Source organism: Eptatretus burgeri, chromosome 12 (assembly GCF_056783735.1).
Source record: "Eptatretus burgeri isolate ZD-2024b chromosome 12, Ebu_testis_v1, whole genome shotgun sequence".
Taxonomy (NCBI): Eukaryota; Metazoa; Chordata; class Myxini; order Myxiniformes; family Myxinidae; genus Eptatretus; species Eptatretus burgeri.
In genome coordinates this window covers 29241102-29258679 of record NC_140972.1, presented here as the reverse complement: position 1 = coordinate 29258679, position 17578 = coordinate 29241102, and the positions used below count along the sequence as shown (strand labels likewise).

At 41.5% G+C, this 17578-nt stretch overlaps 1 protein-coding gene across 8 annotated transcripts in view; it reads left to right on the top strand.

Moving 5' to 3' along the window:
- The window catches only part of CLN3 (CLN3 lysosomal/endosomal transmembrane protein, battenin), a 75327-nt gene that overhangs the window by 45732 nt on the left and 12017 nt on the right, over positions 1–17578 (top strand). For all 8 annotated transcript variants that reach the window (XM_085850020.1, XM_085850017.1, XM_085850014.1 and 5 more), the window contains 5 exons: positions 6233–6318; positions 10140–10212; positions 10467–10610; positions 13687–13772; positions 13992–14041. In XM_085850020.1, coding sequence (XP_085706146.1) covers positions 6233–6318; positions 10140–10212; positions 10467–10610; positions 13687–13772; positions 13992–14041 — 439 coding nt within the window. The remainder of the gene's footprint in view (positions 1–6232; positions 6319–10139; positions 10213–10466; positions 10611–13686; positions 13773–13991; positions 14042–17578) is intronic.

Here is a 17578-nt window from a genome sequence, read left to right as displayed (position 1 = left end):
TCCTCTGCATCCCTTTTTGCAGCCATACCTTAGTAGTTGCCGACATGCCTCGGTTGCCTCTGGGAGGGTTGTCCAGTATATGTCCCAGCCATTATCGGTGTGAACCCACCCCAGTCACTGGGCGATGGGAGCTCTGGTGTGGACACCATCATCTGGCCCCAACAGTAGTCGGCTTGGTAGGTAGCTCTCTTGATGTGCTGTTTCAGGGCTTCACGAGTTGGTGGGAGAGCATCTATTGATCTGCCATTCTGGGTGAACAGATGCTTGCGACACTCATTGATATGTTCCTGGCTACTGGTGCGATCATAGAGCACAACAACAAAACGCTCCAGTGCATCCATGTGGTCATCTACGGCTGAAGGAGTTGGCGTGGCAGCCAAGGCACAGAATGCTGCAGTGACATCAGTGACCTCATCACAGGCTTTCCAGGTTTCCCATGCTTTTTTCTTCCCCCTGCCTCCGAAGCTTGAAACGGTGTCACATCCAGTGAGGGCATGGAAGAATGGCAAACCTCGACACTTGTTAGGTCCCAGTGCCACAGACATCTCGTGAGCTGCCAAGAACCTGAAGTTCTTTCCTGTGCCAAAAGCAACCCAGAGCTCATCAATGTCCAGACGTCCAGCTGCTGTCACCGCAAGGACCACGACATCAGTGTCTACTGTACGGATCGACACTGCTGTATCCCTGCCTCACAGCGTCTTCAGCATGGAGTAGCATTCTTGTGTCAGCCTCTTCATGGCTACAAGGGGCAAGACCAGCAACATCTCGGGCCTGCGTACAAACCACATCTTTGTGGTGGGTGCTGATGACTTGTTTGTCTGTGTCTGTTGTTGCTACTCTGGTGGCTAGGAAGTCAAACAACTCCATCTTGTTCTCATCTGTGCGAAGAAAGGTCTGCCAGTTTCCAGGAATGGAACGAGATGGCTCGACTCGTCTCCTGATGCCTTTGCCTCGCTTCTTACTAGTGTCTGCCTTCAACATGTCTCTTCGGACTATGTTCGCGGCTCAAGCAAGATGAACACCATCACTATCAGCATCGTGTTCACAGGCCTTGTGAAGCGCTGATCCGATCTCCTCGTTGAAAGCTAGCAGAACATCTCGGCCAGGCTTGTGCTCCTCCATGTCCGGAAAATATGTCATGATCCGGTGCTTGAGTTTGGTCGAGTGAACACGTCCAGTCAAGACTGTTCCAAGCTGTTTCAGCCGGTTGTTGTACAGACTTGTTAGGTCTGCCAGCTTGAACACTGGTGCCACAAGAGCGTCTATGCGGGCATCATCGATGTAGGACACCAGTTCTCCGAGAGCTATGCCATGATTGATATCATCCTGGTCATCCAAGGTTCTCTTTGTGTCCCTTGCTTTGTGATAGAGGGAAACCAGACACTTCACATGGTCCAGGGCATCTTGCGCCATCATATCTCCAGCACTCAGTTTAGCAATAAGTGGCTTGTCTTCTAGTTTCAGAGCACATTTCCTGACTCGTCTGTCCAGGTCAAAGGTAGAAGCTTTGCGCAAAGACTCGTTACCTGCTGGCTTGTCACAAAAGAAACACGTTTGGAGCAGTGACTCTGTGCGGTCCACACTCTGACGGGTATACTTTCGTGTCACGCCTTCGGTATCCCCACTGGTTGTTTTCCTCTTCTCTGCCTGAATCAATTGAGTTTTGTTGTATTGTAGTCTGCACGAATCAAGCCACTTAGCCCTGTGGTGCTGGAAGGTGGACTCAATACCCTCACCATCGTCCAAGCAGGACATGTCGAGAGATTTTGGCAAGCAGTCGATCTCACTGAACCTGAGGAGGTTGTCTGCCAGTCTGGTATCCAGACCCTCTTGTGCTTCGCTTGGAGTCAGCTGGACAATGAAGAGGCTCAGTGGTGTCCATCTGACACAGCACACATAGGTTCCAGTCTGTCTGGTTAATTGATGTAACAGATGTACTTGGCCCTCACTGCTGGGGGTCTAATAGTTTGAAATGCTTGGCTATTGTCTTGAACCACCACCAATCAGTCACTGTAAAATTGGGAAGAACCACCACCAAGCAGGGGATTAGTCTTTGGGTACACTACAGTGGAGTTATCACCTGAAAACAGAATAGCAGAGTTAAAATGTTTTCAACTACGAACCCCAGCCCAGAGGAGATGCATATATACACAATGGCGATCTTGGGTGATTGTCACTCGATGTCCCCAATAGGCCACCATACATTATTTCTTTGCGCTGGACAGGACCATGTTAAACCCAAATCAATATGAACACACCATTGTAGTTTGAACATTTCTATTATGCAATCATGAAAATTAATACAGTGAGTACATCAATATCGATTTTGCAAATTTATGCATTTAATCGCGACATTTCCAGCTACCAGTATGTAATTAATAATGGAAATATTCATGGAGTCTAAGTTCCTTTCACCAAATTTGATTTTTGATCTATTTATATTTCCAGAAACAATATTCAGGTAACATTCACATGCATGATCATATTGCAGAGCTCTTGTTCCAGCCATGCATTATTGCGATGGTAAACTGTTATTTGTGTCCCTCATAGACCACCGTAGATGCATCTTTTAGTCAAATATGAAGTAGATAATGAAGCATGTGCATACTAGTTGATAATAATCATATTATACTCACTACATTGTGTTTTGCACCAAGCACATATGACTTTGCTGACCTTGTTGGCAGAATTTGTTATTCGTGGCAGCCATTTTCTAAAATGGCCACCATTTTGACCTGAGGAGTAATCTGGAATGTCCCTATATCCAAAATGTTTCCTAAGGGTATGCTATAACTGTGTACCAAATTTCATGCTTGTATCATCAAAGGGAAAAAACTACCAGAATATTTCACATATCTGCTGGACTAACTGTCTTCAAGGAGAGTCGCACAGTCCCTCACGTGCCTGTCAATGGTGAAGGTCGCTGCCTCATGAAGCCGTTCTGAGCCTGCAGGTTGTTCACAGAACAAACAGGAGGGGGGCCTTGACTTATCTGTGCTCGATGAGAGGGACCTGGTGCGCTTGCATGCATCAGTATTATGGCTGTCGTCAGCAGTTACACGCATTCGCTTTTCGGGTCTCTGTACTTTTGTCCTGTTATATTTCAGTCGACAGGTTTCGTGATAACCAGCACTGTTCACAACCATAGCTGCTTCGATTCTGTGACCTTCGTCAAGCCGGCATAACTGAAGCGTACGTGGAAGCTCCTTTAGTTCATTGAATCTGATCAGATTTTCGGCCAGGGAACTGTAGCCGCTCCCGACATCTGTTCGCTTGGACTGTGAGGGACGAGTCAGTGTCTCTTTCGTGTCATCTTGAGAGATGATACACAGGTTCCAGTTCGTTGTTGGTGGATGTGACGACGTTGAGACAGGTCGCTCTGGGTCGACCAACTTGAAGCTCTTGGACATGGCTGCTATTAAGCGACGACCACCATCACCAACCTGCAATGACAAATAAATATATTAGAGTCCATGTTATGACTATACGAGCATATTATACAAAATTTTAATTATTTCCCCAAAAAAGTTTTTTCCCCCCGCCCCCACCCCCCCCCTTCACAATTTCGAATTTTGAAAATCTGCTCCCATACGTTTGTAGTACTCGGTGAGGCGCATCCATAGACCCCATAAACGATGAAGTCGTTCCACAAATGTAGAAGCCCTAGCCATTTTAATTCCTCTGGTAGCCATTTTAATGTCACCTTGCCGCCATTTTGTAAAATGGCTGCCACGGCCCTCAGAGGCTAAATCTGTGGTGGCCAAATATCCAAATTGCTTCATAATATGTCTTTCTACAAGTGTGCCAAATTTGGTGCTTTTATCACTAAATGCACATTAGATTAGCTATGCTGCCCCACTATAATGTATTTTAATTCTTCTATCAAAATAATTGTTATTCAGAACAATATATGTTCAATGTTTTGCAAGATATCCAATAATGCGCTGCATTTTAAATATGGCGGCACCCAGTAACGAAGGTTGGTCTTGTGTCGGTGTGAGAAACCTGGAGAAATAGAGCTTTCACTTTAGTTCTCGTGGCTAATACACGACCCAAATTTTGATCAGATATTTCTGGGGAAAAGTGCGTCTTGAACATGAGTGATTACGAATGCTGTCTGTAACCCACCTTCCGTTGTACCACCATATACTTTCATAGCTTGTTGAGAATGCTGTACAAATTTCATTGAGTTTTTACAAATATCACTTTTGGTTGAATTACAGGGACATGAATAGAAAACAGATAAATCAACAGAGTATATGCGACTTGAATCAACTGGGATCCCAGTAGAATAAGTAGATGGAAATATATATAGTAGGGCAGCCTGCATTATTGTCAGCCAGTATTATAATTTGAACCAGAGGTCTCTGAATATTTCCTGAAATGCCGATGTGCCAACAACTCATCTCAAATGTATATTGTTACGAATTTTGGCCTGCCCGGCATGTGATCGACCACGTAACTCGAATGGCGGCCGCTTCGCCCACCGAATGTGCAATTCAGTCGTGACCCTCCGGGAACTACCGCCAGGAGCCAGTCACGGGTGGGGTTTAACCTCACCACAACTCAGTCCGCATTCTACCCGCACGAAATACGGTCCGATCGCCGAATGGTCGATTTACCTAAATACCTGCGCGGATAGCGTACCAAGGAGTTGTACCACGCCACAGGTCGACTCCAGACACTAACTGCTAAAGTGGCTCGTTCCGTACTACAGGGATAACCGAGCGGAGTTGTCGTCGACCTTGACGGTTCAGATTAGTTACCGGGTGTTTTAAACCCACTATTAATCCCTTACGTGATGCAAGATGGAGATTCAAACAAAGGAAAGGACACAGCGAAACGGGGAACGATTGGACAAGCACACTTTTCTTTCGGAAACACGAAGGCACGTATACTACAGTCAAGCAAGGAATCACAATAAAAGCAAGGACACAATGCAGAGCTACAACCGAATATAATTATTACACAGGGACACTTAAACAATTCTACTTGATGGACTGGCGCCACACACACACGTTTACACAGAACCCAAAAGAAATGGAAGTCACGACTTCCCTTTGTGTGTCGAGTCCTTCTCTCGTGACCACAACTCCGAGCTCCTCCGGCGTGGTCCGCGAGCTCGTGCCTCGCGCCGCACGTGTGGTCCGCTCGACAGCACGGACGGGGTTTTGGGGAACGGACGGGGTTTTCCGGCGCTATCTCCGCGCTCGCTCACGGGATTCCAGGGCTCGCGCGAGGATCGAGGGCTCAGCAGGAACAACAAGTAAAGCTCGCCAGGATCAAAAAGGCTCACGCAAGGAACAGGAACAAGAAGAAGAAGACCTTGCAGGAACAACTAGCAGAAGACCCGAACCAGAAGACCACACGAACCCTCCTCGTCCGCCTCTTTTGTAGCGCGGGGCTCCGCCCTTCGCCCCGCCCAGTTTTTGGCTCCACCTCCCTTCTGGAAGATTCCCACAAAGGGCGTGCCCTTTCGTTCCCCCCTCCCCGCGCCGTGCGGGAGATGAGGAAAGTCAGCTTTGGCTCGGCGCCAGGGAATTATTCCCCAAAAATCAGGCCCCCACCTTTTTTCACCTTTGACCCCTGGCTCAAATCGCACCTCCCCCATGCCAAAGCGCGGGCGTTTTGGGCGGGAGCTCTTGGCGGGAGATATTCAAGCTGCCACTCCGCTCCGTTTCATCTGTCCCGCGGAGATCATGACCGCATGGTGCTCGTTGAATAGCGTGTGGCGAAGATGTGGTAGCGTAGTTGTGAAAGGTGGCGTCGTGGTGTGAATGGCGTGATCATTGAGATGTTGGTTGTGGCGATGTTCGCTGTTGTTTTTGCACCAAATTAACAACAGCAAAAGAAAAACGACTATCTGAAGAATCGCAGCCCGAATGGATCACATATATTCCCTCTAAACAACGGGTTTGGGCTAACTACACATGAACTTACCGATGTATCTCACCTGAGGACCCTTTATGGTGTATTGCGAATTTCCACAGCCGTAACAATATATACAGTATATTTTAAATGTTAAAAAAGGCAACATTAATGTAAAGCATTTTAACAGGCATTGTGAAAGTACATTTATGTCTCCTCATGCCTTTTTCCTGCATGTGATAGACGTATTAGGTCTTCCGTGAACTTTCGACTTTTTAAATTGTTTTTAAACGTCCAGATAACTTAACTGAGATTTAAACATTCAACCCTGACTCATAAACATCTTTCCTTTTTCACTTTGCAGTGTTCGAATTGGAATATGTATCCTCTTCTCAGCGGGAAGTTTCCTGGTTGTGTCTTTTTCTGTGACTATTGCGATGAGTCTAACAGGTAACCATTGTTTTAATCGTATATATATATATATATATATATATATATATATATATATACATATATATATATATACATATACATATATATATATATATATATATATATATATGTATATATATATGTATATATATATATATGTATATATATATATATGTATATATATATATATGTATATATATGTATGTATATATATGTATATATATATGTATGTATATATATGTATATGTATGTATATATATGTATATATATATGTATATATATATGTATATATATATGTATATATATATATATATATATATATATATATGTATATATGTATATATATATGTATATATATATATATATATATATATATATATATATGTATGTATGTATGTGTGTGTATATATATATATATATATATATATATATATATATATATAGTACCAGATGTTTCAGCTTTCAACTCGTATAAAAATTCCTTGCTCGAATAATAACTGGCAAAAACAAAACTTTACATCAGTTGGGAGGGGAGCAGTTGCTGAAAAGTGATAGACGTATGAAGCTGTTGTTAATAGTGATACATATATGAAGCTGTTGTTTATAAAAGGCAGAATAATACATATGGATTTATAATTTTGATTGAATCTGCCTTTATATAATCACATGTTTCCTTCTACGATGCATGTGATGAAAATCAAGACTGCAACTCATGAGATGTCAGAGTGTGGAACATTGAACAATTATTCAATTTCTGGTCAATGAAAACATAAAGCCTGTTGAAATTTACAGATTTGCTCATGCATAGAATGCTGGAGATTCTTTACCAAGGACTTCCACATTTGATTGGTGCAAACCATTTAAAGATGAAAGTGTACAAAATGAACCACAAGCTGCAAAACAAATCACCTTAATCAAAAACACAAACATAAAGTACATTAATAATCCATTTTGACTGCCTGTGGAATGCAAAATGATAACCTTCTCATTTCAGGTCATAACGGGGTCACACACATACACACGCTATTGCAGGTCATAATTTATTAAGGGGGCTGGTAGGTTGGCTTAGAGGTATGCACATTCACCTCTCTGCTATCTGGCTTGGATTTCAATCCCAACCCAGCTATAACCTGTCATCCTGGTGTTTCACAGGCAGGGTGATTCATCTCTGTGTGTGCCGTCCCTCGGATGGATGCAAAACTGGCTATCCCGTCTTCCGGCATTAATTGGTGGATGTTAAAGATTAAAGGTGTCCTTTGTGAAGCATTTGCGAGTAATTCCGGTACCATGGCCAAATTCCAACTTCCTGAGTTGGGGTGATGACTGGTGACTCAACCAGGATGGTAGCCAATTAACTGCTTTGGCAGTACCAATGTTCTGCACAGGGCATGGTAAAGGGTGGCCCCAAAAAAGTGTGCATAATTCTGGCTCAAATCCTCTTGAGGAAGTTCAGTCATTCAAACTCCTGGGTCTCACTATCAGCCATGACCTTGGGAAAACCACATTTCAAAGTTGCCCTTAAAATCCAGCCGCCGACTGGGCATCCTCCGTCGTACAAAGTCCTTCATTGGCACACCTTAACTCCTATCCACCTGAAAGGCCTTCATCCACAGCTTGGAGGAGTACTGATCTCCCCTCTGAGCTGGCACCCCTGCCTCGTATCTTACCCAGCTTGCCATCATTGAAACCAAGGCTTTCAAGATTATTGGAATCTCACTTGATGAAGCTGAGTGTATGGGTAATCACATTGCTATCGCAGACAGGTGAATGGTCTCTCTGTCTTCCACCACCCACTTTCTGGTCTTGCACCCTCTGCTCTTTCCATGCTTTGTCCCCCCCCCCCACCACTCCCCAGGTTTTTGCAGGGCATACACGGTCCACCATCAATCCGCTTCTGGTGAAACTACCTAAATCAAAGATCACTGCTCACCTCCACTCATTCATTCCTCCCTTTTCCTGCCTGTGGGACCAACTTCCACATTCTGTTCAATTTCATTCTTCCATCCAGTTCTTCAAGACAGCTGTTTACCACCATCTCTGATCATCCCCAATCCAAAACCATGATCCTATCGACCCTAGTTAAACCACCCCAATCCCCCCTCCTTCTAATTTTTTACGTTTTTCTCCTGAGAGTTTCCTTCTGTATCCATCTTGTCTACGCTATGCATACTCTCCTGTCCCTCATTCCTCCCTACATCCATTTTTTGTCCTTGTCTCCCTCTATCTTTGCTTTCAAATCTGCTCTTGGTGTTTCCTTCCCCCTCTCTCTCCCTCAACTGTTCCTCTTGTCCTGTTGTGTCCTGATTCGTTCAGTGTATTAATTATATCTTTTCCACAAGCCTCGACTAAGAATACAAACAAAAATTATTGCTCTTCCTCAAAGTTTCTTTCTTTCTTTCAAAGAAAAAGATTACAGAAAAGTCTTCTGCTAAAGCCATTATATGCATTTTATGCTTAACTTTTATTAAAGACAAGTGAATTGATAAACAAGAAAAGACTACCCCCCCCCTACTAAGTTTGCCATGGATACATCAAATTGTCCATTTCATTAAGATTAAAATTGACTATCTTCATCAAAGTTCAGGTCAATCGGATGAAAATTGATTGTTTCAGATTGAAATTGATGATTTTCGAAGTTTGACCTTGAGTTGACCTTTAACCTTTTGACATCAAAAATAGTTGCTTTCCCAATTCAGTGACGCAATTTGCAAATCCTGTTCAACTTTCAAGTCAATTAGATGAAAAGTGACGATTTTAAAAATTTGCCCTCGAGATGACCTTTGACCTCAAAATCAATTGGCTTCTCAGTTGAGACGACCTCTACAACTTGGTAAAGTTTCATGTAGATCTGTTTAGAATTTTGACCTGTATAGGCAATAAACAGGCAGACAGAATAACAAAATTGACTGACCAATATACTTGAAAAATCTTCGATTTCACAAGTAATAAAGTCCAAAAAATAATCACTATGACAGCAATATCAGGAATAACACAATGAAAAACTAGTCTTTTTAAGCACTCTGCATCTGCAGAAAAATAAGAAAGATAAATTATCTTGAGAAATCAAATGTTAAGTGGATTGCTAACAGCCATTGAAAAAGAGATTGAACGCTTTTTGGTGTGAGCCTTCTTCAAAATAAGAGTATCTTGCTTTGAAGATTCATATTTAATTCCAGGTCAACTTATACAAGCAATAGTTTCCTCACTCAAGTATTCTTTAATATACATTCCTAACTCTGTGAGGTTTCACTTTGTCATCCAACAGGACACAGTTACTATTGATAATGCAACAAAAAAATACATGCGATCAAAATTATCAGGGGAGTGATTCTTGTTACAGTGCACTTCATATCATTGTCTTCACTCGGGAGAACGTGGGTATCTGTGCAACACTCAAAACAAATACACATCAAACCACCACTGCAGGGGATCATGTTCCTTGTTTTTCTAATCACTGCCAGAGGAATCGTCAAATCGGTGAACACGAAAGATCAGCATTTTCATTTTAAATCGGTAAAGACTTGTCTTTAATTTACACAAAAAAATTGTGGAATGGATAATAAATAACTCTTATATGTGGACTGCCAAGAAATATGTTTCCAAACCTCACATTTCACCAACTTACCACTTGTTGAACCTTAAAATGTACTCCAAACAAATACAAACTATAGATCAAAGCATATGGATATAATTAAGATGTCACAACACATGTAAGTCAAGATTACAAAGCTTAACATATCCTGTTATAAAGGATGTATGTCGATTTAAATGAACATCATGATGTCAAATATATTTGACAAAATGCAATGACTGCAATGTGGTGCTATTTGTTCCTGCAGGAGTAGTTTTTGCCAGTATTTCTTCTGGTCTTGGAGAGATTGCACTTCTCAGTTTATCCACTTTCTTTAATAGGTGTGTACCAAGTTTTTTTTTGTTGTTGTTGTTGTTGTTGTTTTTTATTATTATTATTATTTATTTATTTTTCCTAAAAATAAAAAAGAGGAGGAAATTACATGTGTGTATTAAAGTGCATTTATAGCTTTTTTGCAGTCTGAAAAGACACAGAGCCATTCCAGAAATACACAAATTGAATGGATGTATTATATAGAGCTTGCTCTGGCTTCTCTTACACTGATTTGCTTTTCTTGTTTTTGTTCTATACACAGGCATGTTATATCTGGCTGGTCTTCGGGCACAGGGGCTGCAGGCCTGTTTGCCTCACTGTCTTATTTAGGCTTAACACAGGCCCACATCTCACCAGAAAACACACTACTCATCATGCTTGTTGTGCCAGCATTAATGGCTGTGAGGTGATTATTTGTTTTTGTTTTGTGTTTTTATAATATTTTTTGCCTTTTATCATGCAGACGCTTAATGTGAACCCAATTAATTTCCTGTCATTAGCATGTTTTGTTATGCCCTCATCTGAGGAGGTGCATTATAGGCAATAAACTAGAAGGGCACTCGGGAGAGCGCATACCTCTGCCACGTAATGCCTGATCCACGAGAACATATCAGTCCCAATACATTTTTGAAATACCATGCTATACAGAACTATATTGTTTTTGGCCCTATCTCTCAATGGTGAAGAATCACTTTAAATATTAAATAATTCTTGTATCCAGATTCGGTTCTTCATAAAAATCGAATCAATTCGTCCTTGTGACACACCCAACCTGTCCACCAAGTTTCATCTGAATCCGTCCATAACTTTTTGAGATATCCTGTCGAGTGGAGACAAACAGACAAACAGACAGAAAAGGGTGAAAACATAACCACTACCGAAGGTGAAGGAGGAGGTCATTTGGCTCAGCCAGACTAAATATGGATCTACAGTAGCAGGTCATAATCCATAAATAACCATTTTTCACTCACCTGGATTATAGTCAGGTGTGGTATTGGCATCGCATGATGTCTGTCAGTTGGTCAGTATGTAAACACTCGGATCTTCCTCTGAAACTACACACACGATTTAGATGAAACTTGACCACAACCTTCATCGCCTGTGACGTACCAAAGTTTGTTCACAACATTCAAGAAATTGGGATCTAAGGAGGTTTACGGGGGAGTGAAAGTCAGTCCTTTGACCCCCCCCTTTCCCCTTAACCGCCCTCCCCCACCCCAAATGAAGGTATTTGCTCTCTTCTTTAAAACTGCAGACACAATTTCGATAAAACTTGACCACAACCTTCCTTACCCATGAAAACCTTCTGCCCTCTGCAAGAAAATTGAAATTGGGATGGAAGTTCACCTTTCAGCATGACAACGACCCGAAGCACACAGCCAAAGCTACACTGGAGTGGCTAAGGAAGAAAAAGATAATTGTCCTTGAGTGGCCCATTCGGCGCCCTGACCAAAATCCAATCGAAAATCAGTAGTATGACTTGAAGATAACAGCTCATATGACCATGTTCTGTGATTTTTGCATTATTTAATTAGTTTCAAATAAAATTATTTTGTGTGCACATATCGTGAGGTGCAAAAGAATGGTCCAGCAGAAAATTTATTAATTGAGATGTGATAACAAAATAAATCATCTTTACAATTAAATTCTTGCTTCATTCAGTGTCTCATCCACTTCTGTGCGAGAACACGCACCACAAGGGGGCGCTATTTCGGCTTCATACATGCATACAAACATACACAATAGCTGCATTATCATGAAATTCTTATTAACCTTAACCATCGAAGATGGACGGAGGTTGCTGTTTTTACCCCGGTCTGTTTGTTTGTTTGTTTGTGAACAAACTCTGACGGTTTGTTTGTTTGTTTGTGAACAGTATTACGGAAAAACTCCTGGACGGATTTCGACGAAACTTGGTGGGGGGATTAGGTATGGTCCAAGGATCATGCCATTAGATTTTGGACTTGGTCCAAAGTCCAATATGGCCGCTATGGCGGCCATTTTGAAAAAAAAATTGAATTTTTGTTTTTGCATTTCAACATGTTTTAAGTGATTTCCAACCCCCCCCCCCCAAAAAAAAATTGAGAGAAAAAAAACCGAAAATTTTGCAACTTTTTTTTCAAAAAAATTCGATTTTTTTTTGGGGGGGGGCATTTCTACATGCACGTCGATCTAGTTTAGTTTATTCAATCGTGGTTCAGTAGAGTGTGATCCGTTTTGGCCATTTTGAAAAAATATTTGATTTTTTTTTTGCATTTCTACATGTTTTAAGTGATTTCCAACCAAAAAAAAATAAAATAAACCAATGTCACCCGCAGGGTGACCCGTATCTTGCCAAAAAGTGACCACGTGTGACTTCTTTAAGGTCACACTGAGGTGAACAGAGCTGCTATCCACCAGGATCGACTCCTTGAGGAATATCTGCCTACGAGAGATTCCGATGAGAATCGTTCTACAGAGTAACCATGAAAAATATGCTTTTGCCTCATAACGTCACCAAATGACGTCATAATGTCTCAAGCTTGACATATCAAGAAAGCACTCATCGAGGTGTTCAATTTGAGGTACTACACGATATGGTTCCTAAAACTTGAAAATTTGACCTTGGGGTCAAATATGTTTGGCCTTAGGTGCTAACCATGAAGGTCAAGGCCAATCGCCACCAAAAATTAATCAGCTGAGCGCCAGACCATGAACTTTATTCCCATGAAGTTTGAAGACGATCCGATCAAAATTACTCAAAAAATAAGGGTTTCGTCGACTCCCCTGATTTGCGACAAAGTGACCTTGACCTTTGACCTTGACCTTCAAAACTTTGTGCACTGAAAGGGACCTCTATAGGCCTCTGATATGCGAAGTTACAAAAATTTCCAATGATAACTGTGCTCTGCAGAATTTTTTATACGTGATTAGACAAACAAACAAACAAAAAAAAAACACAAGCTGACTAACATATCTTGCAAAAACTTCGTTTTGGCAAGAAAAAAAAACTTAGAAAATTTTGCAACTTTTTTTTCAACAAAATTTCGATTTTTTTTTTTTTTTTTTTTTTTTTTTTTTTTTTGCATTTCTACATGTTATAAGTGATTTCCAACAAAAAAAAGCATGCCAAAATTATAATTGCGGTTGATTTTGGAACTTCAGGTGGATATACCCACGTAAAATCAATTTCTGTCTCAAGGAATCTAGTTATGACGAATGAATTGAGTATGTAAAAGGGAAAGTTGCAAACTATAACTCTGCGAGCACTGTTGACGTCAAATTGAATGAATAGGATATCAGGTTCACTTGAGTGACCGAGCAGTATTGGCGGCGGAGGTTTTGTACTCCACCGAGTGCTCCGCCTCTAGTTTTTATTATTATTATTATTATTGTTTTTTGGTTTGTTGGCTTCGTAGGTTTATGAAAGCATTTTCCATTATTTGAGGCCTTGTATCATTGTGGGTGTTGCATCACACACTGCCAGTTGCTTTTCATTGCAGTTACTGGATGGTGCTCGTCTTTCCTCCTCAGTGTCCTGCTGGCTCTATTTGTGGATTTTCTCTCTCTCAGTCTAATATTCATATAAGTAAGTATTCAACTTTTATCCGTGAAGCAAAATATAGCCACTACAATGTCCTTTTTCGAACCTCATTTTTTCCCCCACCTTATTTTGCCCTCTTTTTTTTCATTCCCCCCCCCCCCCCCCATCATTTATCCCACCACATATTTTTCTTCCTCATTAATTTTTGAACAGTAACGTAATATGAACAGTCGTTAAGTTTTTCTTTTTTGTTGTGTGATTTAGCTGCACCTTCTACCAGGATGACATTTCAGGAGAAGTGGAATGTGATTAAGGCAAGTACTGTATTATCATGTACCAGCAGAGTACCCTTGTTCTGGAGTTTGCATATTACTTGCTGAAAAAAGGTATACTCTTTGTATTGCAAGAAGACTATAGATGATTGTGTGATGTGTGTCTAAAAGGATGTACTGTAGTTGCTCTAAAGATTCTAAAGGTCTCAAGGGTATGTTCCAATCGTAGTTAGGGTCTAAAGATGTCTAACATGTTCAAAGGGTCTGAAAGGTGGAAAGGGTGTTGAGATCTAAAGGGAGTCAAGGGGTATAAAGATCTAAAGGGTCTATGGGTTCTAAAGGGTATAAAAGTTGCCTAAAGTGTCAAAAGGATCTTAAAGGTAAACGGGGTCGAAAGGGTCTTATGGTTATAATGGGGTCAATATATAGGGTCGACAGGGTTTGGGGTTATAAAGGGTCTGACAGAGTTGAAAAGGGTCTATTGGGATTATGGGGCTCGATAGTCTCAAGGGGTCTAGAGGATGTAAATGTCTAATGGCATATAAGGGGTCTCGGCAGTCTAAAGAGTATAAAGGTTTAATTAAGGTATGTTCCAAGAGTACACAATTAATAGACGTAGTCATGGGGCAACTGACGTTCAAACAGTACGTCATTAAGAGACATAAAGTCACGTGGGTTCATGGTTGGACATGCACTTGCTCCATTGTACTGTATATTGTCGGAACCCGATATTCGTGGTTCATAAAATGTGACCTGCTTCTGCATTCGCGGCCCTGTGCTGCATGTATTTGCGGGGCTTTTTCGCAGATTTTCACGGGCATATTCATGGGTTTTCTGACCTTCTACATTCGTGACCCTGTGCTTCACGTTTTCGCAGGCATATTCACGGTTTTTCATGGGATTTTTGATTTTCTCTTTTGAATCACGAACCGCTGGAAACCTATCCCCCTTTTTCCCGTTGAAACAATGCCCCAACATTTGCGGATTCAACATTCATAGCGTTTTTCAGGAATGTATCCACTGCGAATGTTGGGGTCCGACAGTATAGCTTTATCATTGTGATAGCATTAGCTGTAGAATGCACAGAATGGTCGATAATTCAGAACTTTTGTTTGTTACCTCCGCCACAGAAGGTGAAGGAGGTTATGTTTTCACCCCTTTCTGTCTATTTGTTGGTTTGTTTGTGTACAGGATATCTCAAAAAGTTGTGGACGGATCCGGATGAAATTTTGTGGACAGGTTGGGTGTGTGTGACAAGGACGAACTGATTAGATTTGGTGAAGATCCGGATCCGGATCTGGATACGATAATTATTTAATTTTTAAAGTAATTCTTCACCATTGAGAGATGAGACCAAAAATTATATATAACATGGTATTTCAAAAAGTTGTGGACGGATTCGGCCGAAAATTGGTGGACATGTTGGGTGTGTGGCAAGGATGAATTGTTCCGATTTTGCTGAAGATCTAAATCCGGATCTGGATACGATAATTATTTAATTTTTAAAATGATTCTTCACCATTGAGAGATATGGCCAGCAACGATATAGTACTGTATAGCATGATATTTCAAAAATGTAATGGGCCCGATATGTTCTCGTAGATCAGACATTACATGATTGAGGTATGCACTCTACCGAGTGCCCGTCTAGTTTTAATAGTGCTTATCACAGTGAATTTTTCTCTAACACTGCATTATTGTACGAATGGAAAATTTACCTCAACAATGAACCAGTTGTTTTTATGCAATTATACAAATCAGACCAAATAAGGAAATCCATTTTACATTCTGGGGCTCACTGGGTTGAAGTTGGTATAAAATGGCAAGTGGCTTCATCATCTATGTGAGGACAGTGATTTCCCTTATAATTTAAACTTTCCATACTTTTGAAGGGCTGGCAGGATCTCCTGGAGCATACATAGGCACACTCAGCTCTGAGCTGTCTAACCTGATTCAAATTCCGGTCCAGCTATAATTTGTCATCGTGGAATTTCACAGCCGGGGCGAGGCATTAATGGGTTTGCCATCCTTCGGATGGATGTTAAAATGGTCCCGTCTGCTGGCATTAGTTGGTGGATGTTAAAGATCCCACCATTTCCTTCGCAAATGGTATGTAAGCTCTCACCAGGATCCTGAACAAATTGCCAATTCATTCACATTCAGTCGATTATTCTGCGTTGGAGTGGTGGCCCATCCAGGAATGTAACCCCTACCCAATATACTGCGTAGGCAGCATTGCTACTCTGTCTTGATCATGGTGCATCATGATGAAATTTTTGAAGCAGCTGGAAAGTTATAAACTCTACAAAGTAACATCAAATAGTGGACCAGTTCGTGATCCTATCTAATCACAAATGCCTGTCATTGATTTACAGGTAAATCTTATCCAATCAATAGCTGAAGTACCCAGCATTTCTCATCGAAATTCGATGCAATATGCATTGAATTTTTTCCTGGATGACAGGTTGGGGAATGTTGGCCTTATGATTTTGTATGAATTACCAATCTTGGGCATTGCAAAATGCACTTGGACTTGTATCGAAACACTTTACCTTCTAAGGATGCCCAACTTGCTGCCCTGGAGGCTACTTGGCTTGCGCGTTGATCCTCAACTCGAGCCTGTGTCTGCTCTGTAGTCTCAGCTGACCTGGAGCCTTCTTGTCTTGCAAGTTGATCCTCAACCCAAGCCTGTGTCTGTTATGTAGTGTCAGCTGACCTGGAGGCTGTGTGTCTTGCGCATTGATACCCAACCCGAGCCTGAGGCTGCTTGTCTTTCTCGTTGATCCTCAAGCTGAGCCTGTGTCTGCTCTTGAGTCTCAATGGACTTGTAAACTGCCATTCTCTTTGCATCTGATTTGCTTCTGCCCATCAGGGGTCTTTTTTGGTGGCATGTGGCAGTATCTGTAATGTAAGTAAGGTAGGTTAAGATATTTCTTAATAGAAGCGTTCCCTTGGGAGTTCCAGAAGTGCTCTGGCGGGCATCTTACCATACCGTTCTTCGTGATGCGGTAGATTAAAGTTAAATTATAACCCTGTGGGGACTGACAGTGTGGTGAAAATGAGGGATTAGGGGGAAGGGGCCATGGCCCACCTTCCTAAAGTGGTATGGTCATGGGGAGCACAAGTTACTGAATGGCATGGTCCTTATGTTTCATGAACAGTTTGGTCTGCTTCTGAAGAGTTTGCTTATTCTCATGCAAGCCACAACTCTGACATTGTGGTTAGAGCGTCCACAGCCGAGTCTCGGAGTTGAACCCTGGTTTAAAGACAGGTGCAATAACAACATGATGGATTGATGGTGCATAATAACAACAAAATAGAAGGGCAATCAGAACGCCAGCAAATCTATCTTATGTAGACGGCCCCCAATGTCCAAATGTAGATGCCCCCAAGTATCCTTTCAAAGATTTAAAATGGTACTTGCTGCTTATTTGCTTAATGCTGAGATAGAGCATGGATAACTGTTGGGTATAACACAACAGAGCACAAAGTGCCTAAATTCTGCTTTAAAAAATTGTTTTACTTCCATTGCCTGTTATTTGGATGCTGAGGAAAGGGGTACATCAGGACATATGCATG